The sequence below is a fragment of the Lacerta agilis genome, chromosome 10 (genome assembly GCF_009819535.1).
Source record: "Lacerta agilis isolate rLacAgi1 chromosome 10, rLacAgi1.pri, whole genome shotgun sequence".
NCBI classification, from domain to species: domain Eukaryota; kingdom Metazoa; phylum Chordata; class Lepidosauria; order Squamata; family Lacertidae; genus Lacerta; species Lacerta agilis.
In genome coordinates, this window is record NC_046321.1 from 48,469,812 (window position 1) to 48,494,394 (window position 24,583).

Consider the following 24,583-nt stretch of genomic DNA (forward strand, 5'->3'; position numbering starts at 1 on the left):
CAGTCACAGATGGCACATGGTTTTTCCTGGTTCCAATCCAACATCTATGTCTTAAGTGTGGACCTCAGCATAGGTGAAGCCTGTGCATGCAGGCTTACTGGGAACTGGGGAGATCCCTGACTCCAGGCTTCACAAATGCAAATGTCCATTGTCTAACACAGGGGTTGTCAACCTGGTCCCTACCGCAGACTAGTGGGCATTTCAGAATTCTAGGTGGGCGGTAGGGGGTTCTATGGCACAAGCTGAATCCCCCTTCCATCTAGCACTGGTGGGCGGTAGGAAATTTTACCATCAAGAAAGATGCATTAGTGGACGGTAGGTATAAAAAGGTTGGCTACCCCTGGTCTAACACATGAATGTCATGGGCGGAGCCAGGTAAATTCATACAATCTGGGACGTGGGGCCAGTGTTGTAGCCCTGCTGCCTTCTTCTGGCATTGAGATCCTCCTCAATCCCATCAATCCCATTTGATATGCCACACCAAGCAGATTAAGAGAGTTATATCTGCACCAGACCAGCTTAGGTCTGTGGAGCTCAGAGTAATATAGATCAAGTCCTTTGGAACTCAGGCACTATGGTTCAGTTGTAGAGCACATACCTGTCCCTGTCAGGGGAAAAGGTGGAATATTAATGATGATGATGATGATGATGATACTCAGTTTCCATCTAAGGTAGCCTGAATTGCTTGCCTGCTGACTATTCCGCTCGATTCCATTGTCAGAAATGTGAGCCAAAGCGCAAGAAGTTAAGGATTTAGTTATTGATTAGCCTCTTTGACATGGACTTGCCTAAGCTCACTACCTGTAATGGTGCCTTTATGACTTTTCATAATTGTGGTGCTTTTATTAGGGTTTAGTATAATTTTACTAGATTTAGATTCTATTGTAACACATTAACCTGTGCTCTGCCTGGCATTACTTATATTGTGGCTCTGCTCCAGTGATAGTATGTCCTTGTGGAATAGGAGGAGGGCTATTTAAATAACGTCCAATCATTACTGTATGTTAACTACTGGTGAGATTTCACTGAATGTTTTGTAGTTGGTCTTATTCCAGAAATAGAATGGTTTTGGATTCTGGAGACAGAATTGTTTTGGATCTGTGAGACTTGACATTGTAGCAACTTGGAAATGTGTTTAGGATGCCTGGGGAGGAAGATCTATCATTAGCAATGTAAGACTATTAGCATTATAAGGACTGGGGGTATTATGGTGGTCAAGAAATAGGGGATATTTCAGTTGTGGATGAGCCATATAAAGGCAGGTGCAATGGACACCTGCACACTGCTGTCCCTTCTGGTCTGTCCTCTGAATTCAACAACACTGGTGGCCACTCTATAATCACAACAAGCTTGGAGATGGGGCTTTTAAATGCCAGATCAGATACTGTGAAAAAGAAACAGCAATGTATGGCTTCATCCAAGAAAATGCTGACCTGGTACTGTAACCAAGCTCTGGCTCAATTAAGAGGAGAAAATAAATCTCCCTCAGATGTCTCTGCAAGGTTTCTAAGTCAAACACCAATAAATGAAATACTACTTTCCCGCCATCAGTTCACCTGATCAATGTCAGCCAGCAGAACTGTTGTGCATAACTGGTTGATCCAAGTAGCCTCAGAAGACCAACTTTTTGAATATTTAGGAACATACTGTTAATAGTTCACATTACATCTTGCAGATGAAATTGTTTGTGTCCACTCCTACTTAGATGGAAGACTCTGAATCACAGGCGATTTGATTATATCACACCAATTTTGCATTGATTGTACTGGTTACCAATTCGTTTCCAGGCACTATTTAAACTGCTAATAGTAGCCTTTAATATTCTGAGTGGTTTTGAACCAGGTTAGTTGAAGAACAACCTATCCATATATGAACCTTCCCATGCTTTAAGATTGGCCTCAGAGACCTGGCCTCAGGGCTGCTACTAAGGTTCATCCAACTGGCAAGTACCAAGGACAGGGAATATTTAGTGTTGACCTCACACATGAATTTCTTCTTCTAAGAACTCCACCTGGCCCCCGCTCCAGTGGTCTTTGAGCAGACCCAAAATACCTCCACCAGCATTGTATTTTTTTAAATTTTTGCTGGCTCCTTGTTTTGATTTTTGTCTTACACTGTTTCATTTATGTTATTTGTCAATTATTTCATTTTTTATCATTTTAATTTTAAGTCACTTTGATAAGTCTTGCTCTCAAATGTGGGGAAGAAATATATTGAATAAATAAAACATATTTGCATACAAATCATAACAGCTTCAATTGTTGTCATCCTCCATTGCTAAAGGATGTCAGGTAGAAGGTTGAGAAGAATTTTGCCTGAGATCTAGGAGAGCCACCGTCAGTCTAAGTAAACAGTAGATAGGCCAATGGCATGACTTCAGCACAAGAAATATTTACATGTTCGTATAAACTCAAAAATGTGCATTGGACTGCCTCACATGTGTTCAATCCCCAAATCATCATATTTTAAAACATTCTCATTTCTTTAATGTGTACTTAAAGAAAGCCATCATGTTCATATTGGTTTTTTGATGGTGATGTTAGTACAATTAAATATCAAAACGTAAGAGAATGTCTCTATTGGCTAAAGGACTTGGTAATGGGCAATCAGTAGGCTTATTTCCGAAAGCAAGTGTAATTAAGGACTGCATTCTTAAACAAAGGGGCACTTTCACTGTCTGCAGGTTCATTTGTATTTCAATTTGGAACAATTCTCTGTTAGCCAAGACAAAATTATATGGAGTTTATAACAAGTCATTCATGGTTTTTATAGTTAACCATATTGAAATGACAAAAACGTTTATTATTTCCAGCATATTCGCTAGTAAAATGACATCATTTGCTTGCATCAAGGGGGAGTCTATATTCATGAAGCATGCTGTAAAAAGTACCATTGCTGCTGAAAGAGACCCAAGAAAATTGTCCATTGTGTACCGGTATGTTTTTAGGGAACTGTATAATTTTTAATACTCAAATCCATTTCTAAGTGTTTTAGGATTACCTATTTCTTCAAATGGTAAGAGACCCCAGAAAAGCCACTACAAGGTCAGCCTTGGAAGAGAGGACACCAAAACATTCAACTTCTGTAATATACATTTAGTTACAAATATATAAGGAGCATGGGAGAATAGGGTGTGCCATTTTAAGTAGTGAAACTTAATTCTTGCAAATTTCTTCAGTAACTGGTCTTAAAGATATGTTTTTGGGTGTAAGGAATTCAAATCTGCTATTATTTTTTGTGACTGGACAACATGCAGCTTGGTAAATCTATGTTTGAACTGCCCCCAGAAAACCAAAGAATTTGAAATTTACCTTCTGAAAATGTCAGGCAAACCTATAAAATTTTGGTTTCAATTGCATAAAACACCTCATACTAAGCACACAACATTACCTTCTGTAATCATAAAACATTAGAAAGTAATGACAGCAGTTACTAAGAAATTTAAACAACAAATTTCATCAAGTCTTGCTTTAATTCGTTCTTGGACATCAGCTGTCGATTTGCTTCTTGGCCTCTGATGTAGCCCTCATATTTCTCACATGTCTACACCCTGCCTGCTGCCTCTGGGACTTATTTCACACACCTCCCTATAGTATAGGCGGAGAATGACAGGGCCACTGTGGAACTTGCATAGCCTTGTCAATGAACTTCTTTACTTCCTCTGTAGTAAGCTTACATGTCAAAGGAGCCATGGGCTCATCAATTAACTTCTTCATTTCCACTGTAGTAAGTTTACATGTCAAAGGAGGTCCATGTACCCCATCAGACCAGTCTATTAGCTCCAATAGGGATGAAGCCCCTCAAATCAACAACCTTTTGGACACCAGCTTTCCTCTCCTCACTGTCACCTGAGCACAAGAGTGTCCGGATTATCATTGCGCTGAATGCATACAATGCTGAGCACTGGATGGTTAGCAAAACAGCATCTACTGTAGCCTTTTGCAGCCTAACTTGCTGCAGCTGCAATACACAGCAGTACACACTTGTCTGAGCATATTCATCATAATCTGAGGCCCGGCTACATGGTCTGCTACCCTGTGAAGTGCAACAGCTGACAACATGTATCAGGGCTTTTCAGCGTTTGTCTCCAGGATCTTAAATTCTGATCCCTGGGACTTTGTGTCAGGAACAGATAGATCTGCCTGCAGCTCTCTTCTATAGCGAACTGTAGGTGGCAGCTTCTCAATGAAGATTTATTTATTTATTTAGAAATGGGATGGGGAACCTGTGGCTAATCAGATGTTGTTGGACTTAGACTGCCATCAGTCTTAACCACCATGTTCCAATGGTCAGGGAGTCAAGGGACTTGGAGTCCAATAACACCAAATTAAACAATCACAATTAAAAATATCTTAATAACAACAGCAGGATAAGACGAATATGATCAAAACCAAAATTCTTAAAATGTAGATGGCCAAAGCACCAAATAGACTATGGCTTCTAGAAGTAACTACTCAAAACTAATTATGCTTGTAAATGGTTCGGTAGCCAGTGTAGATATTTTTCCTGCTTCCAGACCTAATCACTAGTTAGCTGCTTAGATACTTTATGTAATGAGGAATGACAGCAACACTTTAATGATTTACACCTTTTAGAAAGTCTTTTAGTAAGACTTATCACCAAGCAGCTTCACACTAAAAACTGCAACAGTATGCATATAATTAGAATGAAATAAAACACATGCAGCTTGAGAGAGAATCAACCAGGGCTGGCTACGGCTACAGGGCTTTCAGGTGGAAAAGAAGCATTATTTGTTGCGAAAAAGTGGCAATAAAATGCCTATCTCCCCTATTCCTTCCCCTGGGCTCCCAGGTCCAAATGTGGAGGCATGTTACACATGTTGGACCAGAACTGTAAGAACCAGAGACATACTCTTAATTCTTTAAAAAGGGTCCCAATGGAAGGCTATCACCCACTTCACTTAGTTCAACACTACCATTATTTTTTTTACATCACTTGGAACTGCAGTGCAAGTTTTGTACCCTTGGAGTAGAATATAATAGACAGCTGTGATTGTAAGGACATCTTCATATGAGCAAAGGCTGCCTAACCACCAGCAAAGCTGAACTAAACTACTGTCTGGAAACTTTGGCAGAAACAGAATGAAAAACAACTTCGGGATTGAGAATCAAGTTAAACAAGGTATTGTAAAAAAAGAAAAGAAAAAAGGCTCAAGTTCACATGATATCAAGTTCAACCTTATACAAAACACACAAATGAAACACACACACACACAAACACAAAACCCCCCACCAAGTAGTTTTGAAAACTATGAATGGAATTCAGAGATTAAAGAACATGGATCACTTCATTTTCTATACACATGCCAAGGCTTACCTAAGTCTTGGTTTTATCAGAACTCCACATACTACAATGGGGACCACTTTCTAGCATTGTCCCTGAAACTTTGTCAAGTGGCATGGAGGACTATGATCAGAAAGGAGACCCTCAACGCCCTACCACAACTGCAAATACAAAAGCTCCCTACACAGTGGTTGAGTTCAGATATAATACAAAGCTAGGGTTTAATGCAGGGATGAGAAATACTTTCAAGCCTGAGGGCTACATTCCCTAGAGTGGCTTCCTCAAACTCGGCCCTCCAGATGGTTTGAGACTACAATTCCCATCATCCCTGACCACTGGTCCTGCTAGCTAGGGATCATGGGAGTTGTAGGCCAAAAACACCTGGAGGGCCGAGTTTGAGGAAGCCTGCCCTAGAGGGTAACCTTCTGGGGGTGTGTGTGTGTCACATGACAGCAGTGGGTGGGCCAATGCATGCACCTCTCACATACAGTAGGCTAGAGTCCAGACACACAAAATAGGAGGTTTCTACACATACAGGGAAGAGAGAGCCCTGTTAGAACTTCCAGCATGGCAGCAATTGCTCATCTTGTGAAAGTCCAAAGGGCACCAGGTAAGGAGGCTGAGGGTTGACTGGAACACCAGCAATTACATGTAAAATGTACAATTTTCAGAGGGATGGTATACTTTCCCCTTATTGTCCATTTTCGTTCTCAATTTCTGGGCACAACCTGAATGTAACGGAGGTGGGGGAAGTCTATTGATCTCTTGCTGTTTTAAAAGGCAACAGCATAGGCAAATAGGCACATCTCTACCCAACTCATCCAAGTTATTGGTACCCGATTCTCATTTTACATTTCGCACCAAGGATTTGAATGTGTGATCCTTTAAAATACACATTGCCAGGGACAAAATCCTTTCCTAACCACCACTCGAATGTATTTTAAAGGAAGAACTGTTGAAAAATAGTGTATGTACACTTTACATCTGATGTTTGTGAATGAATACAAACACCTAAGTGAAAATTGGCCCTGATGGGTTTGTGAGTATTGGACTTTAAAGTCCTGTCATTGTGTCCCAAGAAAAATATTAATATTACACTTTACAGGTGCCATATACACCACCAACAAAACAGATGCAGAATTTTGTCTATTGTTAATTGTGATGAACCAGTTATTGATTAAATAAATAGTAATAACCGCTTAGCCTACTGTATATATCACCAGAAAGTCTGATTTGCTCCTTTAAAAAGCAGGATCAATTGAAGGGCACATTTTTCTTCTCTTTGTTCTTTCCCATCAATTTTAATGGGTGCAGAACATCAGTCACATCTAATATAATGAGACAAGAAGATGGATGGGTACATTTGAAGATACCAGTCACTGGACAGAAAACATCCTGAAGAAGTGAGTGTTGTAGCATAGGTTCAACATCACAGTCTGGACAAGAGGTGAAACTACATTGTATAACTTGGTATTCACATACAGCAAAATCCATTTTCTACCACTATTCATCATGTCCCATGTTAAGTCTTTCAAAGGCATTTTTTCTCTATTGAACATGGTCAAGTAACAATTTTTAATCCAAGGAAGTGAATAAAACCAGGAACAACGAGGTCATATGGAGATAAATGATAAAAATATACTAGGTGTGAAGAAAAAAAAACAACAGCTTTGGCTAAGTCTCCAACACTTGTACAGCATGCTTCTGGAATTCAAAAAGCACCATACTTAAAGAGCAAATAACCAAAAATGGCCATGCATTGTATTTTTCTTCACCAATACAAAAATCTTTCTAACCAGGATCTGCATCTATAGACCCTGGCAGGTGCTAGAAGAAAACCCATTAGAATTTTCAGTCTAATCTGTGGAAAATAGGTCTCCAGTCTCAAATCTAGAAACTAAAATCTGCACATCAAGCCAATAATAAATAAATAAATAAATATTATTTATACCCCGCCCATCTGGCTGGGCCTCCCCAGCCACTCTGGGAGACTCCCAACAGAATATTAAAAACACAATAAAACATCAAACATTAAAAGCTTCCCCAAACAGGGCTGCCTTCAGATGTATTCTAAAAGTCAGATAGTTGTTTTTTCCTTGACATCTGACGGGAGAGAGTTCCACGGGGCTGGCACCACTACCGAGAAGGCCCTCTGTCAGGTGTTCCCTATAATCTCACTTCTCGCAGGGAGGGGACTGCCAGAAGGCCCTCGGAAAGTGGTATACTACCTACAAAATGAAATACTACCATTTTAGCAATATTATACAATGTTACAACAAAACATAACAAACCAAACTCTAAGCATTATGACTGGGACGCATTACTGTGGTACTGTGGGTTATAGACAATTCAGGTTAAAGACGCTTCAGGTTACAGACTCCACTAACCCAGAAAATAGTACCTCGGGTTAACATCTTTGCTTCAGGATGAGAACAGAAATCGTGCGGTGGTGGCGCAGCAGCAGCAGCGGGAGGCCCCATTAGCTAAAGTGGTACCTCGGGTTAAGAACAGTTTCAGGTTAAGAACGGACTTCTTAACCCGAGGTACCACTGTATTTGTATTCGGTAATTTCTTATTTTGTTTGTTGTATCCCCCCCCCCAATTACTAATAAAATGGAAGAAAATTCATATAAATAAAACACACAGGGCTGTATCCAATGCTGTCCATGCACAAGCAGGCTTCCATTCGTGCAACAAAACTCATCTTCCTCTCATTCTTCCTGCACCCCCACCTTTCAGCATCCTCAAAATATGGTCCAGAAAGTTTGGGAGACGACTCTCCAGAATCTCCAGGATAGAAGGTGGAGTGTGGGGCTGCAGGAGGAAGCAGTGACAACTGTTTGCCATCCTCTTCTGTGGATACGTTTGCTGGATGAAAACCTCTTATGTGATATCATGGGTGCCAATTTTGTATTTCATACATTATTGTTACACGCCCTGAGCCCTTGGGAAACGGGTGGGCAGAATCTATATTTTAGGACAGTTTCTAATGTGAGCTATAAGCAGAATTCACAGCGGAACAACTGAATAGGAAGGTGCTTGGTTCTCATTGGCTGGATTCACTGGGAGGCATGATCAGATTTATTTCATACACACTTCACTTTTTCCAATATAAGTGGATGGTTGCACTTTGCAAATTCTTTGGTAAAACTCTTCCCTCAACGTCTGACAGTAGGAGGCCACACTTTAGGTAAGGTGCGGTTGCAGGGGGAGGGGAATCCTTTACAGAATCCAACATGTTGCTATATTCAGAGTGCATAGGGATGCCCAGCACATCTCAAAAGTGGAATAAGCCAGTACTAGCTCTGGTTATACTCTGACATGCTGATATTATTATAATTTATTGAATTTGTTAATTGCGTTATCTTGCCCAGGACAATGCAAAGCAATTTACAACCAACCAAACAGACAATCCCCCCCCCATCACATAGATGCATTGAAAACAAGAGGAAAAAAGAAATACATTTTAAAAAATCCCACCCACTTCTAAAAGGCCTCATATAATTAAATGTCAATGGCCTCGTTATAGAGAAAAGCTCTTGCCTGGTGCACTTCGTACCTAAGTGTGTGTGTTACATATACTCTCTTCTCAATAGGTTATCAACCAAGGCACTACCACCAAATAGTGGGACCAAGTGAAGAACAGACAAGTATTGTCAAATATGTGCTCTTTCAGCACACTTGCTGTAGTTGATAAGACCAATCTGGTTGCAAATGTAATTTAAAGGTTCATCACCAATCATTCACGAAGAATACTTCAGTTCAGTTGCAATATCTGGGATCACTGGCTGTAAACAGCATTTGTTTGTCTCCTAATCCTGTAAATTCCCATGGCTCAAGGCTAATCATGATGTCTCCCTTGGGACAGCAATTAATCTTTAAGAATGAAATTGTTTTCCAGATTCCCGAAGTAATCTCCTCAAGACCCCAGTATTTCTTCTGCTAGTTTTTCATATGGGGCCTGGAGAGCTCTTACTGATCCAAGTTCCTGCACCACTTAAACATGTAAAGCTAATCACTCTTGGATCTGACCATTAGGGCATCAGAACATGGTCTAAAGAATGAAGATAGGAATCCAGTCAACTGTCAGGAAAGGAAGCAGCAGAAAAAGAGACCACACTGGCTGTCTCCAACTTCCATTTGTTGCAATGACAAATCCATGGAAAGCCTTGTTTACTGCAGCAGCACCTATCTTGAATTAACAAAGAAGAAAGAAGAAAGAAGAACTAGCAGAGGCACACTGTTGTCCTCTCATGGTGCTGTAGAGAGCATCCAGGGATAACGTTCTTAGTATTTATTTATTTATTTATTTTTAACAGAGTTTATTAGCGTTTTCATAATATAACACAAACCCAAACCCACACCTACAAATACAAAAACAAAAACAAATACACATAATGCCAGGATTCTTCTTCTTGTTTGTATACCTTACATAAAAAAAAAAATTCTAGTTCTGAATCTTGACTTTTGACTTCCCCCGCCTTTTCACCTTCGGTTTTAAATCGATATACTACTTTCTTAACATCTTTTCTCTATAAAAAAAACTTTAACTTTAATTAAAGATAACACAATTATCTTGATCTTTCTATTATAACAAAAATCTTAACCAAATATTCTTATAAAGACTAAACTTATTTCTTCTATCCTTTATCATGCTGCTTTTAACTTAAAATTCAATATCTCCCTACTTGTTTAAAATAAACTTATAATTAACAGACTTCACTCTCCGATTTCAGATACCATGACAGACCATTTGGAATATACATTTAATACTTCAACCCACTCCCCCTCTGTCCATTGTCTTTCTCTGTCTTTCACCAGAACCGGATCTCCAATTCTCTTCTTCTAAATGTCCACAGATCCAGGCAGCATTCACAACAGACCTTGCATCAGGCTTCAGGGTGTCCATCACTTCTTTTTTGGGCTCCTCCGTTTCTTTGTACCATACTTCTTCTTCTTGTAGAAATCTTAATTCCATGTCCCTTGCCCCCGAGCTCCCACCTCGGGGTCTGGATATTATAAATTTTCCCGTTCCGGGGCTGCCACCCCCAGAAATCGGTTCCTTTTCCCGGAGTTGCCCAGCCATTTCAAACCATCCTTCAAGCACCCCTCCCAGCTCTTTGCCAAGGTTCGATTCCATTGTATAAAACTTTTGAAAAGCCTCCTCTGTGGAAGTTAAGTCCATTTTCTTTAAAATCCCACACAAGACTTGTAATTTCCGATCAAGCAGTTCCAGCTTCAAGACAGTGAGCATTTCCTCATCTTTTAAACCAGAGTTCAATACAAGTGCGAGCACAAAGTCCAGCATTTTGAAAGGGAGGATGGGTATCAAATTTCAGCTCCTGTCTCTTCCTTCCTTTGTTTCAATTTTTTCCCACGACAGTCCAAATCGTCGCCATTTTTCCGAAGCCGGAGTGTAAAGACCAAAACTTCAAATGGAGATATTTTTTCCCCAATTAATCCCCAAAGGGAAATCTCAGCAGTCTCAGTTTTCAAATTCCAGATACTTTCTATCGATTATTGTAGCAGCAGTCACTTAAACTGGTTAGTTTCTTTCATCTCCCGAAGGGAAGGGAGGCGGGCTGCCTTTCCTCTTTCCCCCAGATCGTTCCAAGATTAGAAAAAAAAAGTCAGTCAAGTACTCACAACCACTGGGTTCTTATCAGCTCGTTAAAAACAGGTAGAACTTAGACGCTCATCACAGGCTTTGTCGCCGCATTTACATCCCGGTTGGGGCATGTCCCCTATAGCCCGGCTCCATCGTCCCTTCACCCCCACTCCCCCTTTACAGGGGGAGCGGGGGAAGGGTTCGGAGCCACAACGGGCACAGCCGGGGAGCCCAGGGTGCGGGACGCTCTTCCCGCACCCCAACCGGAGCCCCGCTTTGCGGTGGCGGGGCTCCTAACCCCCGGGATGGACTGGGCGCTTCGCAGCCGAAGCAGCCCACGACCACCCGCAATGGCTAACGTTCTTAGTATTTAATCACCAAACTGAGAAGCGTGCCATGGCTGGGAGGCTTGCTATCAATTCCACCATCAATTCGTAGATGGGTGGAATAAGTTGACTGATATGAACATCCTCCAAGTAATTTCTAATTGGCCAGACTACTGGTTTGCTGGTTTAGGCACAATAGGAATCTATAGTTTCTGCAAACCAAGTTCAGAAGTAGGAATTGCAGCATGCCAGGTGAGGAGGAGACAGGAAGAGGATGAGATGAACTGTGTTCCTAAGATCCTTCTCTGTTCATGCAGATGATGTCAAACCAAATCTGAACCACCTGAGGGAGATACCAAAATCCATTGATTTCACAATTGCCTCCCTTTGCCTCTAAACAGATAAAGAATATTAGCAGTAGTGTAAACACCTATCTAGGCTGCATAAGGAAAAAGTTTGTGAAGACTTTCTTGTTCCAACCAGCTTTTGAGAACTGACATTTTAAGAAAAGGGGCTGGTGCTGTGATGTTTTTATTGGAATTATCTATATCCTTAAAAGGTCTTTAAATATTTTGATTTTATTAGTACTTAACTGTTGTTTTTTTTTACATGATTGTCTTTTCTATGTTTTTAGCTGCTTTATTTTACTTGTAAACCCCCTTGAGTCCTGGCCTAGAAAAAAGGTGGGATATAAATAAATAAAATGATGATGATGATAATACCAATCACTGACTTAAGTTGGCTAGAAATAAATTACTGAGACAGACAGACAGAGAACTATGAATGAAAGGTTGTTAGAAAGCTATGAAAAACATTATATCGATAAAGATGAAACACAAGGCACTAGGAAACTCCATCCTGCTACAATGTCATATAACAACCACCATTAACAAACTATTTAGGGCCTACTGCATAAGTTGTAGAAATTCAGTATTTTTCTTTACATGGTGATAATCACTCATGTACCAAAGCTTCAAATAGTAATTCCAAAGTATATAGTTTATTAGCCAAGTAATGTTTGTTCAGTGTATAGAAAATGTATAAAGATGAATGAATGTACTGCAATTAAGCTAGACTTAAAAATAGAGGAATTTATCTTACCATTCAGTTTGCTATATTTTGAACATTAGATTTCTTGGATCAAGAACAACCAAGAGTATTGTGGCATCTTAAAGACTAACAATGTTAACGACATATATTTTCATGGGTTAGACACCAAGAGTCAGCTAAAAGTGAGAACATGCAAGACTATCAGTGCAATATGTTTACAGAGAAGTAAGCACAATTAAGTTCAACAGGAGTTACTCCTGGGTGAACATGTGCCCTTTTGGCACAAAGAAAAGGCCGTAACACGGAGAACCTTCCAAGGGCCATATTCCAAGGATGGACAGGGCCAAAGGCTGAACTGGGTGAGGAGGAAGTGGGCAAGGCCATAGACAAAACAAAAATATGAATAAATAACAGCAGCCAGGCATGCACTCAGGTAGGCATACACTCAGGTAGGCAGAGATCCTTCTGCCTGATATTTAAGAATAAAAATAGCATTTCACCCCCACACCCCAAAGAGCTGGAGTGGGTGGAAATGCCGTTTTAACTCTTAACAATCAGCATTTCACTTATCTTAGTGCTGTGGGAGTACTCTGCTCATAGCACTGTGATACTTAGCACTAAGAGCAGATGTAAGATATCCCTTGTCTCAGCACTTAGACCGGAAATAACAGATCTATGCCCCAGGTGTCAAGTGACTAACAGGGGGTAGGGTATGATTTTCCTCAAACAGCCTCATGAGGCATGCCAGGTCTGTGCGGCACAGGGTTTGCCACAGCTGACATAAGGATTTCAGGCTACCTGCTTCTAGGTTAGGTGACAAAAAATTCAGAGGCACAAAAGTGTTTCTCTACCGCCCCTCAAGCAAATATCAAGGCAGAACTACATATTACAAGCGGAATTAAAGCAGAACCAGAAAGGGGTAATATTGAGAAGCAAAATGGTGGGTGGCAGAAGGTCTCAACCGTCGTCTTGCAACCCTGTTACTTCAGTACAAATTGTTCCCAAGTTTCCCTCCTCCAGCTAGAGTTACAGATGCACATTTACTCCTGCAAACATTAGTTAAAGGACTCCATGGTACAACAAGCAGCCAGGGTGATTTAAAGTGGAGCACATTCTTTCCATGCTGCTACTGTACTCAAAATCACCACCTCCCAGAGCAACTTTTGTTATGTGTGTATGTGTAGACTGTGAAGCTCTAGTCACATACCATCTTGCAATAATTATGCTTAACTGTCTTCCCACCTGAAAACAGAAGGCACTGTAGTTGCAATTTTTTTTGCAGGACCCTCAGCTACTACACAATAATGTGCAACCTACTGCCACTGCTGTCCACCCCAAATGTTGTACCCCATTACTTCTTACTGTTCTCTTCCCTTTATTGCTATGTTCTGTCAGAGAAACACAGTGCAGTTCTACTTTAGCTACATGTATACAGTGGTACCTCGGGTTAAGAACGTAATTTGTTCTGGAGGTCCGTTCTTAACCTGAAACTGTTCTTAAGCTGAAGCACAACTTTAGCTAATGGGACCTCCCGCTGCCGCTGTGCCGCCAGAGCACGATTTCTGTTCTTATCCTGAAGCAAAGTTCTTAACCTGAAGCGTTATTTCTGGGTTAGCAGAGTCTGTAACCTGAAGCGCATGTAACCTGAAGCGTATGTAACCCAAGGTACCACTGTACTTTTGGCTACATTCATTTGGATGAATCTGAATCGAATAGTGAACAGATCACAGTGACAAACATGAAGTGGAATTAGTTCCTTTTAGAACGTGCTGAACTATAACTACAGTAGTTCCTTTTTCAAATAAACTTTCCAAGCTCTGTATGACCCTACTCACATCTTGCTTTGGCTCAGTTCTGCCCCACAACCCAATGACTTTCTCTGTGGCTCAACGGCCCTTCGTGGAAGAGAAGAAGAAGAAGAAGAGTTTGGATTTGATATCCCGCTTTTCACTACCCGAAGGAGTCTCAAAGCGGCTAACATTCTCCTTTCCCTTCCTCCCCCACAACAAACACTCTGTGAGGTGAGTGGGGCTGAGAGACTTCAGAGAAGTGTGACTAGCCCAAGGTCACCCAGCAGCTGCATGTGGAGGAGTGCAGACACGAACCCGGTTCCCCAGATTACGAGTCTGCCGCTCCTAACCACTACACCAAACTGGCTGGTTTATCCACTAATGCTTTGGCATGAGAACAAACAGAGTTAAGCTGTAGCTGCTACAGAGCCATGTGGTACTTCTCTAGTTAGACAAAACAGCAGCTATAGTAACAGGGGAAAGGCAGAATAATAGCAAAAGGCATCCAGCAACATGAATGCTCCCTGTACATTCCTGTTGAAAAAATGTGTGATTAAAAAGAAGGGTTTCACTTTATGGGAAATGGGACTGATGAACCACCACAGGCAATGATGATAGCCAAGGTAGCTAAGAGCCCATACAACACGAGGACGCGGGTGGAGCTGTGGTCTAAACCACTGAGCCTTTTGGGCTTTCTGATCGGAAGGTCAGCGGTTCGAATCCATGCGACGGGGTGAGCTCCCATTGCTCTGTTCCAGCTCCTGCCAACCTAGCAGTTCGAAAGCACACCAGTGCAAGTAGATAAATAGGTACCGCTGTGGCAGAAAGGTAAACGGCATTTGCATGCACTCTGGTTTCTGTCATGGTTTAGTCATGCTGGCCACATGACCAGGAAAGCTGTCTGCAGACAAATGCCGACTCCCTCAGTCTGAAAGCGAGATGAGCGCCGCAACCCCATAGTCGCCTTTGACTGGACTTAACTGATAGCCAAGGTAGCTAAGACCCTATGCAACAGGGTCTATCCAAGATATAAGGATAAGGATAAGGCAGCCAGGAACTAGTTGAGAAATCTGTGGGACCTCAGATTTGAATCTTTTGACATATCACTAACTTTTAGGGTGCTTTGGACACCCTATCCAAGGTCCTTGGACAGCTGTGTTTGTGAAAGGGTACAAAAATTGTTTGCAGAATGGAAGAAATATATTGGGGTAAGAAAACACAACCCTGCTAGTAAGGCAGCCAAATTACATTCTCCCTCCTGATCAACCACACTTATTGGAAGGTGTGTTTGGGACAACATGTAGAGAGGGATGTACATTCTGAATGAACTTCTAATTGAGACTAATGCAGTTTGGCTAAAGAATATCTGCAACTGGATTTACTTCCAACCATCTGCCTGGCTTTACTTTCAATGGGATGCATATTTTGAGGCATATTCAAATACGCAGCCTCCTCATTGACATTCTCACTCAACTAGGCATGCATAAACGGTATGTGACTAGAGTTAGCTAGATCAGGGTTAAATGCTGGACACACAGCTTTGGTAGACAATGAAACTTCCAACACAGTGTGGCAACACAGAAGTATTTCCACGTTTCCTAGGCAACAGTTTTCTAGTTTCTACTACCATACAGACTGAAAATAATAGGAGTGTTTTCATTTACCTTCGGTGATGTCATAAAAACAACCAAATCTTACTGGCTATGTGACACCATGATATCATTATGTTCATTGCATGATCCCTGAATGGCTGAAATTGTGCTATGAATTGGACAGAATCCCATAATTGGCAACATATTAGGGCTGTGGTACAAAAAAACCAAACACAAAACACCTCTAAGATGGGAGTTTTCTCAACAGGGTTTGGAAAGGACACTTTTAATCAAATCATAAATTGACCTTTGTGAAAATTCGGCATAATGCTCATTTTGACAACTATGCTCACCACATTTAACCTAATGTCATATTAATGAACTACTTCCAGCTGCAAATTGTTTAGCAAGTGCTTACTGTGCATTTCTCACATCAACTTTGAATCCTTACTCCTTTTTTACAGATGTAAAACTAAAGGGGGCATCAATTATCCAAGACCATACTCTATGGCAGAGTTTGGAATCGAATCCAAGTCTTCCACATACAAGTCTATATCCACAGAAGTATAGACAACTATAATACAGCAAAAATTTCAGTAGACAATATATACACCTTCACTGATAAGCTAAATGTTTAAGGGGAAACCACCAATCAACTTCAAAGCAATGTACAGGTGTCTATAATGTCCACAGGGCTACAACACTACCCACTTCAATAAGGAAATTCTGATTTAAAAAAAATAGCAGCAGATCAACAAACTTAATATGGATTTCATATGTTTTCGTCTTTGTGTTTCCACATGCATATTATATGGACATACATATAAGAGAAGGTGGAAAAAAACAGAATTGCTTTCTTGCAAATATTACAGATCACATTCATCTCATAGCAATATTATCATTTTTGTTTTGGTACAGTAGAATGGAACATTCTTTTGTGACAGTAGTTGCTAGCTGGGAACACCTCTCTAAAATATGCTCGAGCTGACATGTGATCATAGAGATGCATAAACACTGGAGCAAAAACAGAAACTAACTCAAAGATTCACATAGTAACAGCTAATAACGCTACTGCTTTCTTTAAAAGCCTTTATCAGTGACATCTTCCCCCACAATCCAGAATGCAAAAAGCTGGAGGTTTGCCTGTATACTGCTCTACTGGAAGACTCACACAGATTCTTCCAGGGATTATACCTTATCAGGTAAATACCAGGGTTAAAGTGAAAGTGGTAATTCATTTCCCTCCTCTGTCATTTCTTTATCATGAAAGCTGCAACCTCTGGCAGAGGAGGAAACAAACAAGTAAAAGGATGAATACCTCTGGAATCCCCCAACAAAGGCACACACTTTTGCATGCTTAAAAAGCTTTAATATTCAGTGTCAACTTCAAGCAAATTTCACAAAAATGTACTTAATATATCCCCTAACTCCAAAGTAGCTAAGATATTCCTTATTAAATTCAGAGGGAGGCTTGATCTGTTTTCTTATAGGATGGCCTGGCTTCTTTGATCTGCAGTACTGTAATCTACTGAGCTATTTACATTTTGTATTTTTAAAGGTCTCTTCTTTGGCTGTTTGCAGTCGGAAGGGAGGAGGGTGGGAGGAGAGAAGAAGTGCTACTTTTCTATTCCCTATCTTGCGACTGTCAGGGAAAAAAGCACTGATGGAATTACTTCCAAACTGAAGGAAAGTGTTCCACCTAGAGTCCATTTGCTGAGCTGAAAGCAACTGACAGGTTATCTGCCTTCGGATGCTATTTTTAGTATTTGGGAAGTACTTCTTTGTGGGGTGGGGGGGTGGTATTAAAAAGAAGCAGAGATATTGTCGCTGGTCATAATTGACAATGTTAATCTTCTTTTTCCCCTCCATGGTGATAAAAAAGTCATTTTTATATTTAATTAATGCAGGGGATCGTTTTGGAAACTGGCTAATGAGGCTCTGATCACATTACCATGAAAATGTGAATTAACTCTGCAACTGAGGAGGATGTTTCATGTGTAGAGAATCCACTTTGTAATTAGTCCACTGTGAAATGAATCACGTCAGGAAGAATTTGAAGGCGGGGGGAATAGAAGAAAAACAGTAGGCAATGGGTACTTAGTCACTGCTGTGCCAACAGACCACCAACGTTCTACACTGTTTTGTCCTCAATCCTTAGCTCGTCATCTACAGTGCAGTCAAAAACTGGAAGTGTTCAGCCTCTGTCAACAGTGACATGCCAAAGCATGGGAAAATTACAAAGAGGAAGAGAACAGATGCTGAGAGGCACTAAACTTTCATCTGCCAGATTTCCACAGCAAAAGCCAAATCAAAACAAAATCCACACAATTCAAACATGGGTGCAATAGGACTTGTGCAAAATTACAGGCTATTAGGGTAATATTTATTTTCTTCATCTCTCCCTTCTTATTCTAATTGCACCACAAGCCCGTGTTATCAGATTACAGAAATATTCCTGCTGTTGGGACACAGACTTAAGTAAGGACACGATAAATCAAGCTCTCTGACTAATATTGAGGAACAGTACAAAGGACAGAGTAACGACCGATAAAAGCATCTTCTAAAATCAGGCAGCTCAACCCCTATTCAAAACCAGAGAAAGAAAAACAGCTCTGATAATTTAACGTTAAACAAAACAGTCATTTCTAATTAAAAATAGCTATCTCTATAGCCTTGGTAGCACATGCTAAGCCATAAAACTTCCTCCAGTAAACTTCTTGAAAACACTTGAGACCCAAGTGCTGGCAAATCCTACCTGTTAAATCCTAACAGCTGCAAAGCGTCATCTGTGTAACTGATAGAGAATCCACTTACCAAATCTAAAGATTCTCTATTCATATTACGATATGGTTCAATGATAAGGCATATCTCTGGCTGAGAATTTGGCAAAAAAAGAGATGTACAATAATTTTAAAAGAAACACACAGGGAGTCAAATATGCAATCACACACACCCAAAACACAAAATAAACACCCCTCATTTTCATCAAGTGCTTTGCAAACAGCACATAATTACAGAGCTTACAGAGTTCCTTACAAAAACCTTCTGCACTCACCTGGGAAACTTCATAAAGCAGTTTGTAGTGTTCCTCCCTCTTTTGAAAACTGCACAAATTGCAACCCATTCTAGTAAGAAATAATGAAAGAGCAATGCTTCTAATTTCCCAAGGACTGAGAGGCAAATGCACTGACAGGGAAGCACCCTCCAGACTTGACTACTGTTTTTCATCAGTCTCTCCGGTGCAGGAACACAGACACGCCACTGTTAGCTGGAAGCACAAGCCAGGGTAGTGTGTGTAAGCAGCAGCATGCTCCTCTTCTTCTTCTTCCCCAAGTACCTTACACTCACTCACGTATACACACAGACATACACAGAGTTTCATCTCAGTTCGCAGCAACACTCCCCCTGTCTCTGCATCAGTGCACATGACTACACAGATTCCAGCTCATGAATATTAATAGAGCCTCATTGATTATTTATGACAGAACGTGTTAGCAGGGAGGGGTGTCATAGCTGCTGCTGATAACAGATGAATATTTACTAATTAAGAAGCAAATGTACTGTGGTTAAACAAAATGCACGTGCTGCTAACACTTTTGTTTATTAAAGGTGGAGCACGTAAGGGATGCCTTTTTTAAACGACAGCAACAACATTTGCCCTTCACCTTTAGGATCAAAGGGATAATATGCATGAGTAGTGATTTTGGGGAAAACATTCTTGGGTTAGGACAGCTCTCCAGCGTGGGCAATACAATTATGGCACTTGTTTTCAAGCACATGTTTATTATCCCCTCCCAACTTAATGGGGGGGAGGGAAATGGTTATTTTCCTTAACAGCTGAACCAAGCAAAACAGAAAAAAGAAAATAAATCCAGATGGTTGTACTACATTCTTTATTTGCATAGTACTATCAAATCTGTCCAAATACTAAAATTAGAAGGAAGTGTGTTCTAACATTCTGCAATACATGCTCACTTGCTAGTGGAGATCTCAATGTCCTCTTTCTATTTATTTTAATTCACCTTGCATATATATGTATTGCACATGCACATATATAACAGTACATATATCCAAATATTGCACCATTATCTCCAGTATATTCATTTGGAAGCAGCACCCATTGATTTTAGTGGAATGTACTTCTAATCAGTCTGAAAGATTGCACGCTCAACCTGTAAAAGCACCTATGGAAACTTGTCTTCCATGCATGGGTTGCTCGCCTGGATGCAGAGTTGCATGTGAATTATAAGGGGGAGGAATCCCATCGATACTTTTGCAATTCAGTGGTATAGATGCTATTGTGCCACATGTGCATCACTGCTAAGATAGTTGATGCTGCCACCTTTGATCAGCTGTATGGATTTGAAAGATGGCCTTATAAGCACCTTCTTTCCTTCTGTATTCAACAGGTGATCAATACAGTTAAAAGCTGGTTTTGGGGTTGGGTTTTTTTTTTAAAGATCTTTAGACGGCCATAAAGGCAGTGCAGAAATGGGGGGGACGGACCTGAAAGTTAATTTCTGCTGAAATCAATGCGGCTTCCTTACATGCAACTTTAAAAAAAAGAATTGGGGTGCTAGATAAATAACTCTCCTAATTAATTTGCACAATGGGGCATAAATTTTTGAATAACCAGGGATGGGAATATAGCTTTAATGTGAACATGAATTAAAGTAATTATGTATATGATCTTTATTTTTAAATATTAAAAAGCTTCTGTAAGAGCTTGCCACAAAGCCTAATTTTGCCATTTGTCAATTAGCTTTTTATAGCTCTACGGTTTTCTCTATTCGCATAAAAACAAGGACACATTTAAATGAAACTTAGATATTTTAAAAAGTGCAAATTCCTCACATTTAAATCCATTCCCAAGGTCATATGTTATACAGAATGCAGCTCATAAGTGTACTTCTTAAAAAACAAACTCACATCATGGTAAAAATCTGGTCCTTTTCCATGACTTATTTTGTTTCAAACCAGTGCTATCTGACACATTCACTAATTAAATATAGCTGGCTCTTGTTCTGAAAAGTCTTAAACTTAATGGGATGCCAGGTGGACTCTGGTGCAAAAAATAATTACTTTATAGCCAATGAAATCAGTCAAGTTAATCTTGACATTGGCTCCTAATATGTTTAATTGATAAAGTACTGCAGGGTTTTTTGTTTTGTTTTCAAAAAGTGCTTTGTAAAATGTGTGGGTTTAAAAAAAAAATCAATACTAGGAAATGATCCTAATGAGTACTAATTGTTAACAAATTGGCTTTGCATCTAGCAGCACCTCAAATACCACCAATGCAGCATGGAAAGCAGACCCAGAGCCATACACTGCTTATCATTCCTTTCCCTTGAGATGTAATAATCCGATTTTCTGGGCCTTGATTTTAACCTAACTGGCTGGATCAAAGCCAGGGAGGGCAACCTATTTAGAAACAGCTTCACTGGTATCAATGTGGCATCATGGATGTCAATATGACACATGTAAGTACCGCTATGCAAATAATAAATGAACCTGCGCCCAGCTAAAAATGAAATTTCCCCTGCCCAATAAATAAACTTAAACATTCACAGAAGTAACTGCATATTTTAGGTATGTATGTGTCAAACCATGCAGGACGGAAACTGTGCCAGCTCTACACATCAAGAATAAAATATGAAATTTCCCTGCAGGCCACATGTTCCCAAAGAAGGGTTGCCCCATAATCTTTATTTTAAGGAACTTGTAGATAGAACAATAGAGCATGACTGGTCATAGGAAGGAACTTTTGAATGCTACAGGCACAACTGACACTGAGTGCAGGGCCAACGCTCATAGAGAGAAATTCTGCTCACCTGGACTGTGGGCAGCAATTGCGGTGCAGCTCACCTCCATCACCAGGGCTCCTTTCCCTGCTTCCAACAGCTGGTGGGAGAAGATGTGGCCTCTCCCGCCAGCCGGCAGGGTGGGGGCAGTTCTTAATTTAGCCCTCCAATGAAATTGACAGATCACTGGTTGGCTCAGGAGGCTGGCACAGTCAGAGTGGAGCTGAATGAAGAATCCTGCAGGGTCTTCATTCTGGTCTGCTTCCCAGGCATAAATTAGGCCCACCACCAAGGTGTTTCTGTCCATACACCCAAGGCGGTGAGTATAATGGGCTGCTCCTATTTAATGTATGCCACAGGGCAGTCCTATCTCAGAATCAACTCCCAGGTTAGCAGCCAGCAGGCAAGCTGACTGATTCTGGAAACACCCAATGTTGAGCCAAAACTCACATCTGTAATCCATAAAGTTGTGCCCTATTGCAATCCAAGAAGTTGTCCTGAGATTCCTTTCCTTCTGCTATCATGGCACCCCAGCGGCAGGCTCACTGTGCCTGGGCACATAATTGTGCTTAACTTACAGCAGCTGTCCCATTCTCTTATTTTATTTATTTGTATAGCACTCTTCAATTAAAAATGTGTAAGATAGTCCACAATTATTTATAACCCCTACAAAAAATACCAATGTAACAGTTGGCAACAATATAAAGTAGTTCTAAAAACTATCATGGCAGGATTTAAAACAAAAAACAAAAACAAAAAACTCCAGCAAATATTAAGAGCTTCAGAAAAGCTGCATTTTGGACTAGATGCAGGCTTTGACTAGGCATCAGAAACATAATGTGCAGTGCAGCAATCCAATATTATGGTTAGGTAAAGGTAAAGGGACCCCTGACTGTTAGGTCCAGTCGTGGATGACTCTGGGATTGCGGCGCTCATCTCGCTTTACTGGCCGAGGGAACCGGCATACAGCTTCCGGGTCATGTGGCCAGCATGACTAAGCCGCTTCTGGCGAACCAGAGCAGTGCATGGAAACGGCGTTTACCTTCCCGCTGGAGTGGTACCTATTTATCTACTTGCACTTCTTGCTTTTGAACTGCTAGGTTGGCAGGAGCAGGGACTGAGCAACGGGAGCTCACCCCATCACGGGGATTCGAACCACCAACCTTCAGATCAGCAAGCCCTAGGATAGGCTGCCTACTATGACCTTGAAATGGCGAAGGACACTTCCGGCGGCGACGCCATCGCGGAGCGGTCGTGGGTTGCCTCGGCTGCGAGGTGACCCAGTCCGTCCCGGGGGTTGGAGCCCCGCTACCGCAAAGCGGGGCTCCGGTGGGGTGCGGGAAGAGCATCCCGCACCCCGGGCTCCCCGGCTGTGCCCACTATGGCTCTGAACCCTTCCCTCGCTCCCCCTGTAAAGGGGGAGTGGGGGTGAAGGGACAACGGAGCCGGGCTATAGGGGACATGCCCCAACCGGGACGCGGAGTGGCGGTTACCCCCGCGACGAGTGTTAAAGTTCTACCTGTTATGTTTGGAGTTAAAGAAACCCGGTGGTCGTGAGTATCTGATTGGACTAGTTTCTGTGCTTTTTTAACGATCCGGGGGACATTTGGAAAGGAAGCCTGCCTCCCTCCCTTCGGGGGAAAGAAAATAACCAGTTTAAGAGGCTGCTGTTACAGAGATGGTTACAAAGTATTTGAATTTTGATAAGTGAGACTCTTTTGATCTCCCTTTGGGGAGCAAGTCTGTGGAAAATATCCCCTTTTAAAGTTTTGGTCTTTGCGCCCTGGTTTCAGGGAAAATGGCTACGAAAAGTTGGAGCTGAAGTGGAAAATCACTGGCACAAAAGGGAGAACATAGAAATAGAAACTGAAATCTGATACCTATCCCCCCTCCCAACATGTTGGATTTTGTTTTTGAACTCGTTTTGAACTATGGATTAACGGATGAACAAAGATTTGTTATCTTGAAGCTGGAACTGCTTGATCAGAAATTGAAGGTTTTGAGTGGGGACATGAAAAAATTTTTACTTCCCACAGAGGAGGCCTTCCAAGTTTTCTACACCATGGAAGAGAACCTTGGCAAAGAGCTGAAGGGGATGATTGAAGATTGGAGAGAGATGGTTTGGCGACTCCGGGAAAAAGGAACGTCCTTTGGGGGTGGCAGCCCCGGGACGGCAAGAACTGTTATATCCAGCCCCCGAGGTGAGAGCTCGGGAGTGAGGGACAAAGAACTAAGATATCTACAAATACAAGAAGAATGTAACATTGAATCGGAGAAGCTGAAAGAAGATGAACTGCGTACCCTGATGCTCGATGCAAGGTCTATGGGGAACTGTGTCTGGATCTGTGGACGTATAAGAAAAGAGGACAATTGGAGGATTGGTTCCGGTGATAGATGGAAATGGACAATGGACAGAGGGGGAATAGGGTGAAGTATTAAGTGTAAAATTTAAATGGTTTGTTATGGTAATCTGAAATCGGAGGGTTAAGACTTTAAGTTTTATTTTATTTTTAACAAGAAAAGGGATATTTTGAATTTTATGTTATTAGCAGCAGTTTAAGGGATAGAAGAAGTTCGTATAGATTTGATATAAGAATAATGTGTTAAGATCTAAAGATTTGTTATTAACTATTATGGATTAAGATAATTGTTTAGATTTGAATTTTCTTTAAATGAATTTAATTTTTAGTGAGATGATGTTATTAAAGTAGATTCTGGATTTAAAACTGAAGGTGAAAAGGCAGGGGAAGTCAACCGTCAAGATTTGGAACTAGAAATTTTTATTTATGTATGTAAACAAGAAGAAGAATCCTGGCTATGTTTGTATTTGTTTTATATTTGTAGGTGTGGGTGTGGGTTTATGTTTTGTTATGAAAATGCCAATAAATTCTTTAAAAAAAAAAGAAATGGCGAAGGACACTCCATGCCACTTGGGCCACTTGTGGTGCCAAGAGACAACAGTAGATCCAAAAAGACCCCAAAACTACAGGCCAACTCATTCAGAGGGAGTGTGACCCCATTGGCACTATTTACTTGTACCAAAATTTACTCCTCTAATGCTTGAAATATTATTTGGAATATAAACACGAGGGCATAGAACTTACTTGTGCTA

The 24,583-nt window shown here is 41.0% G+C and overlaps 1 protein-coding gene across 3 annotated transcripts in view; it reads right to left on the bottom strand.

Annotated features, from left to right (window-relative positions):
* Positions 1-24,583, bottom strand: part of PDZRN4 (PDZ domain containing ring finger 4) — a 251,871-nt gene that overhangs the window by 99,807 nt on the left and 127,481 nt on the right. The window contains exon 1 of one of the 3 annotated variants that reach the window (XM_033162293.1): positions 18,726-19,115. The exons of the other annotated variants lie outside the window; for them this stretch is intronic. Coding sequence (XP_033018184.1) covers positions 18,726-18,794 — 69 coding nt within the window. The 5' untranslated portion in view covers positions 18,795-19,115. Of the gene's footprint in view, positions 1-18,725; positions 19,116-24,583 lie in introns of those variants that run through there. 3 annotated transcript variants of the gene reach the window in all.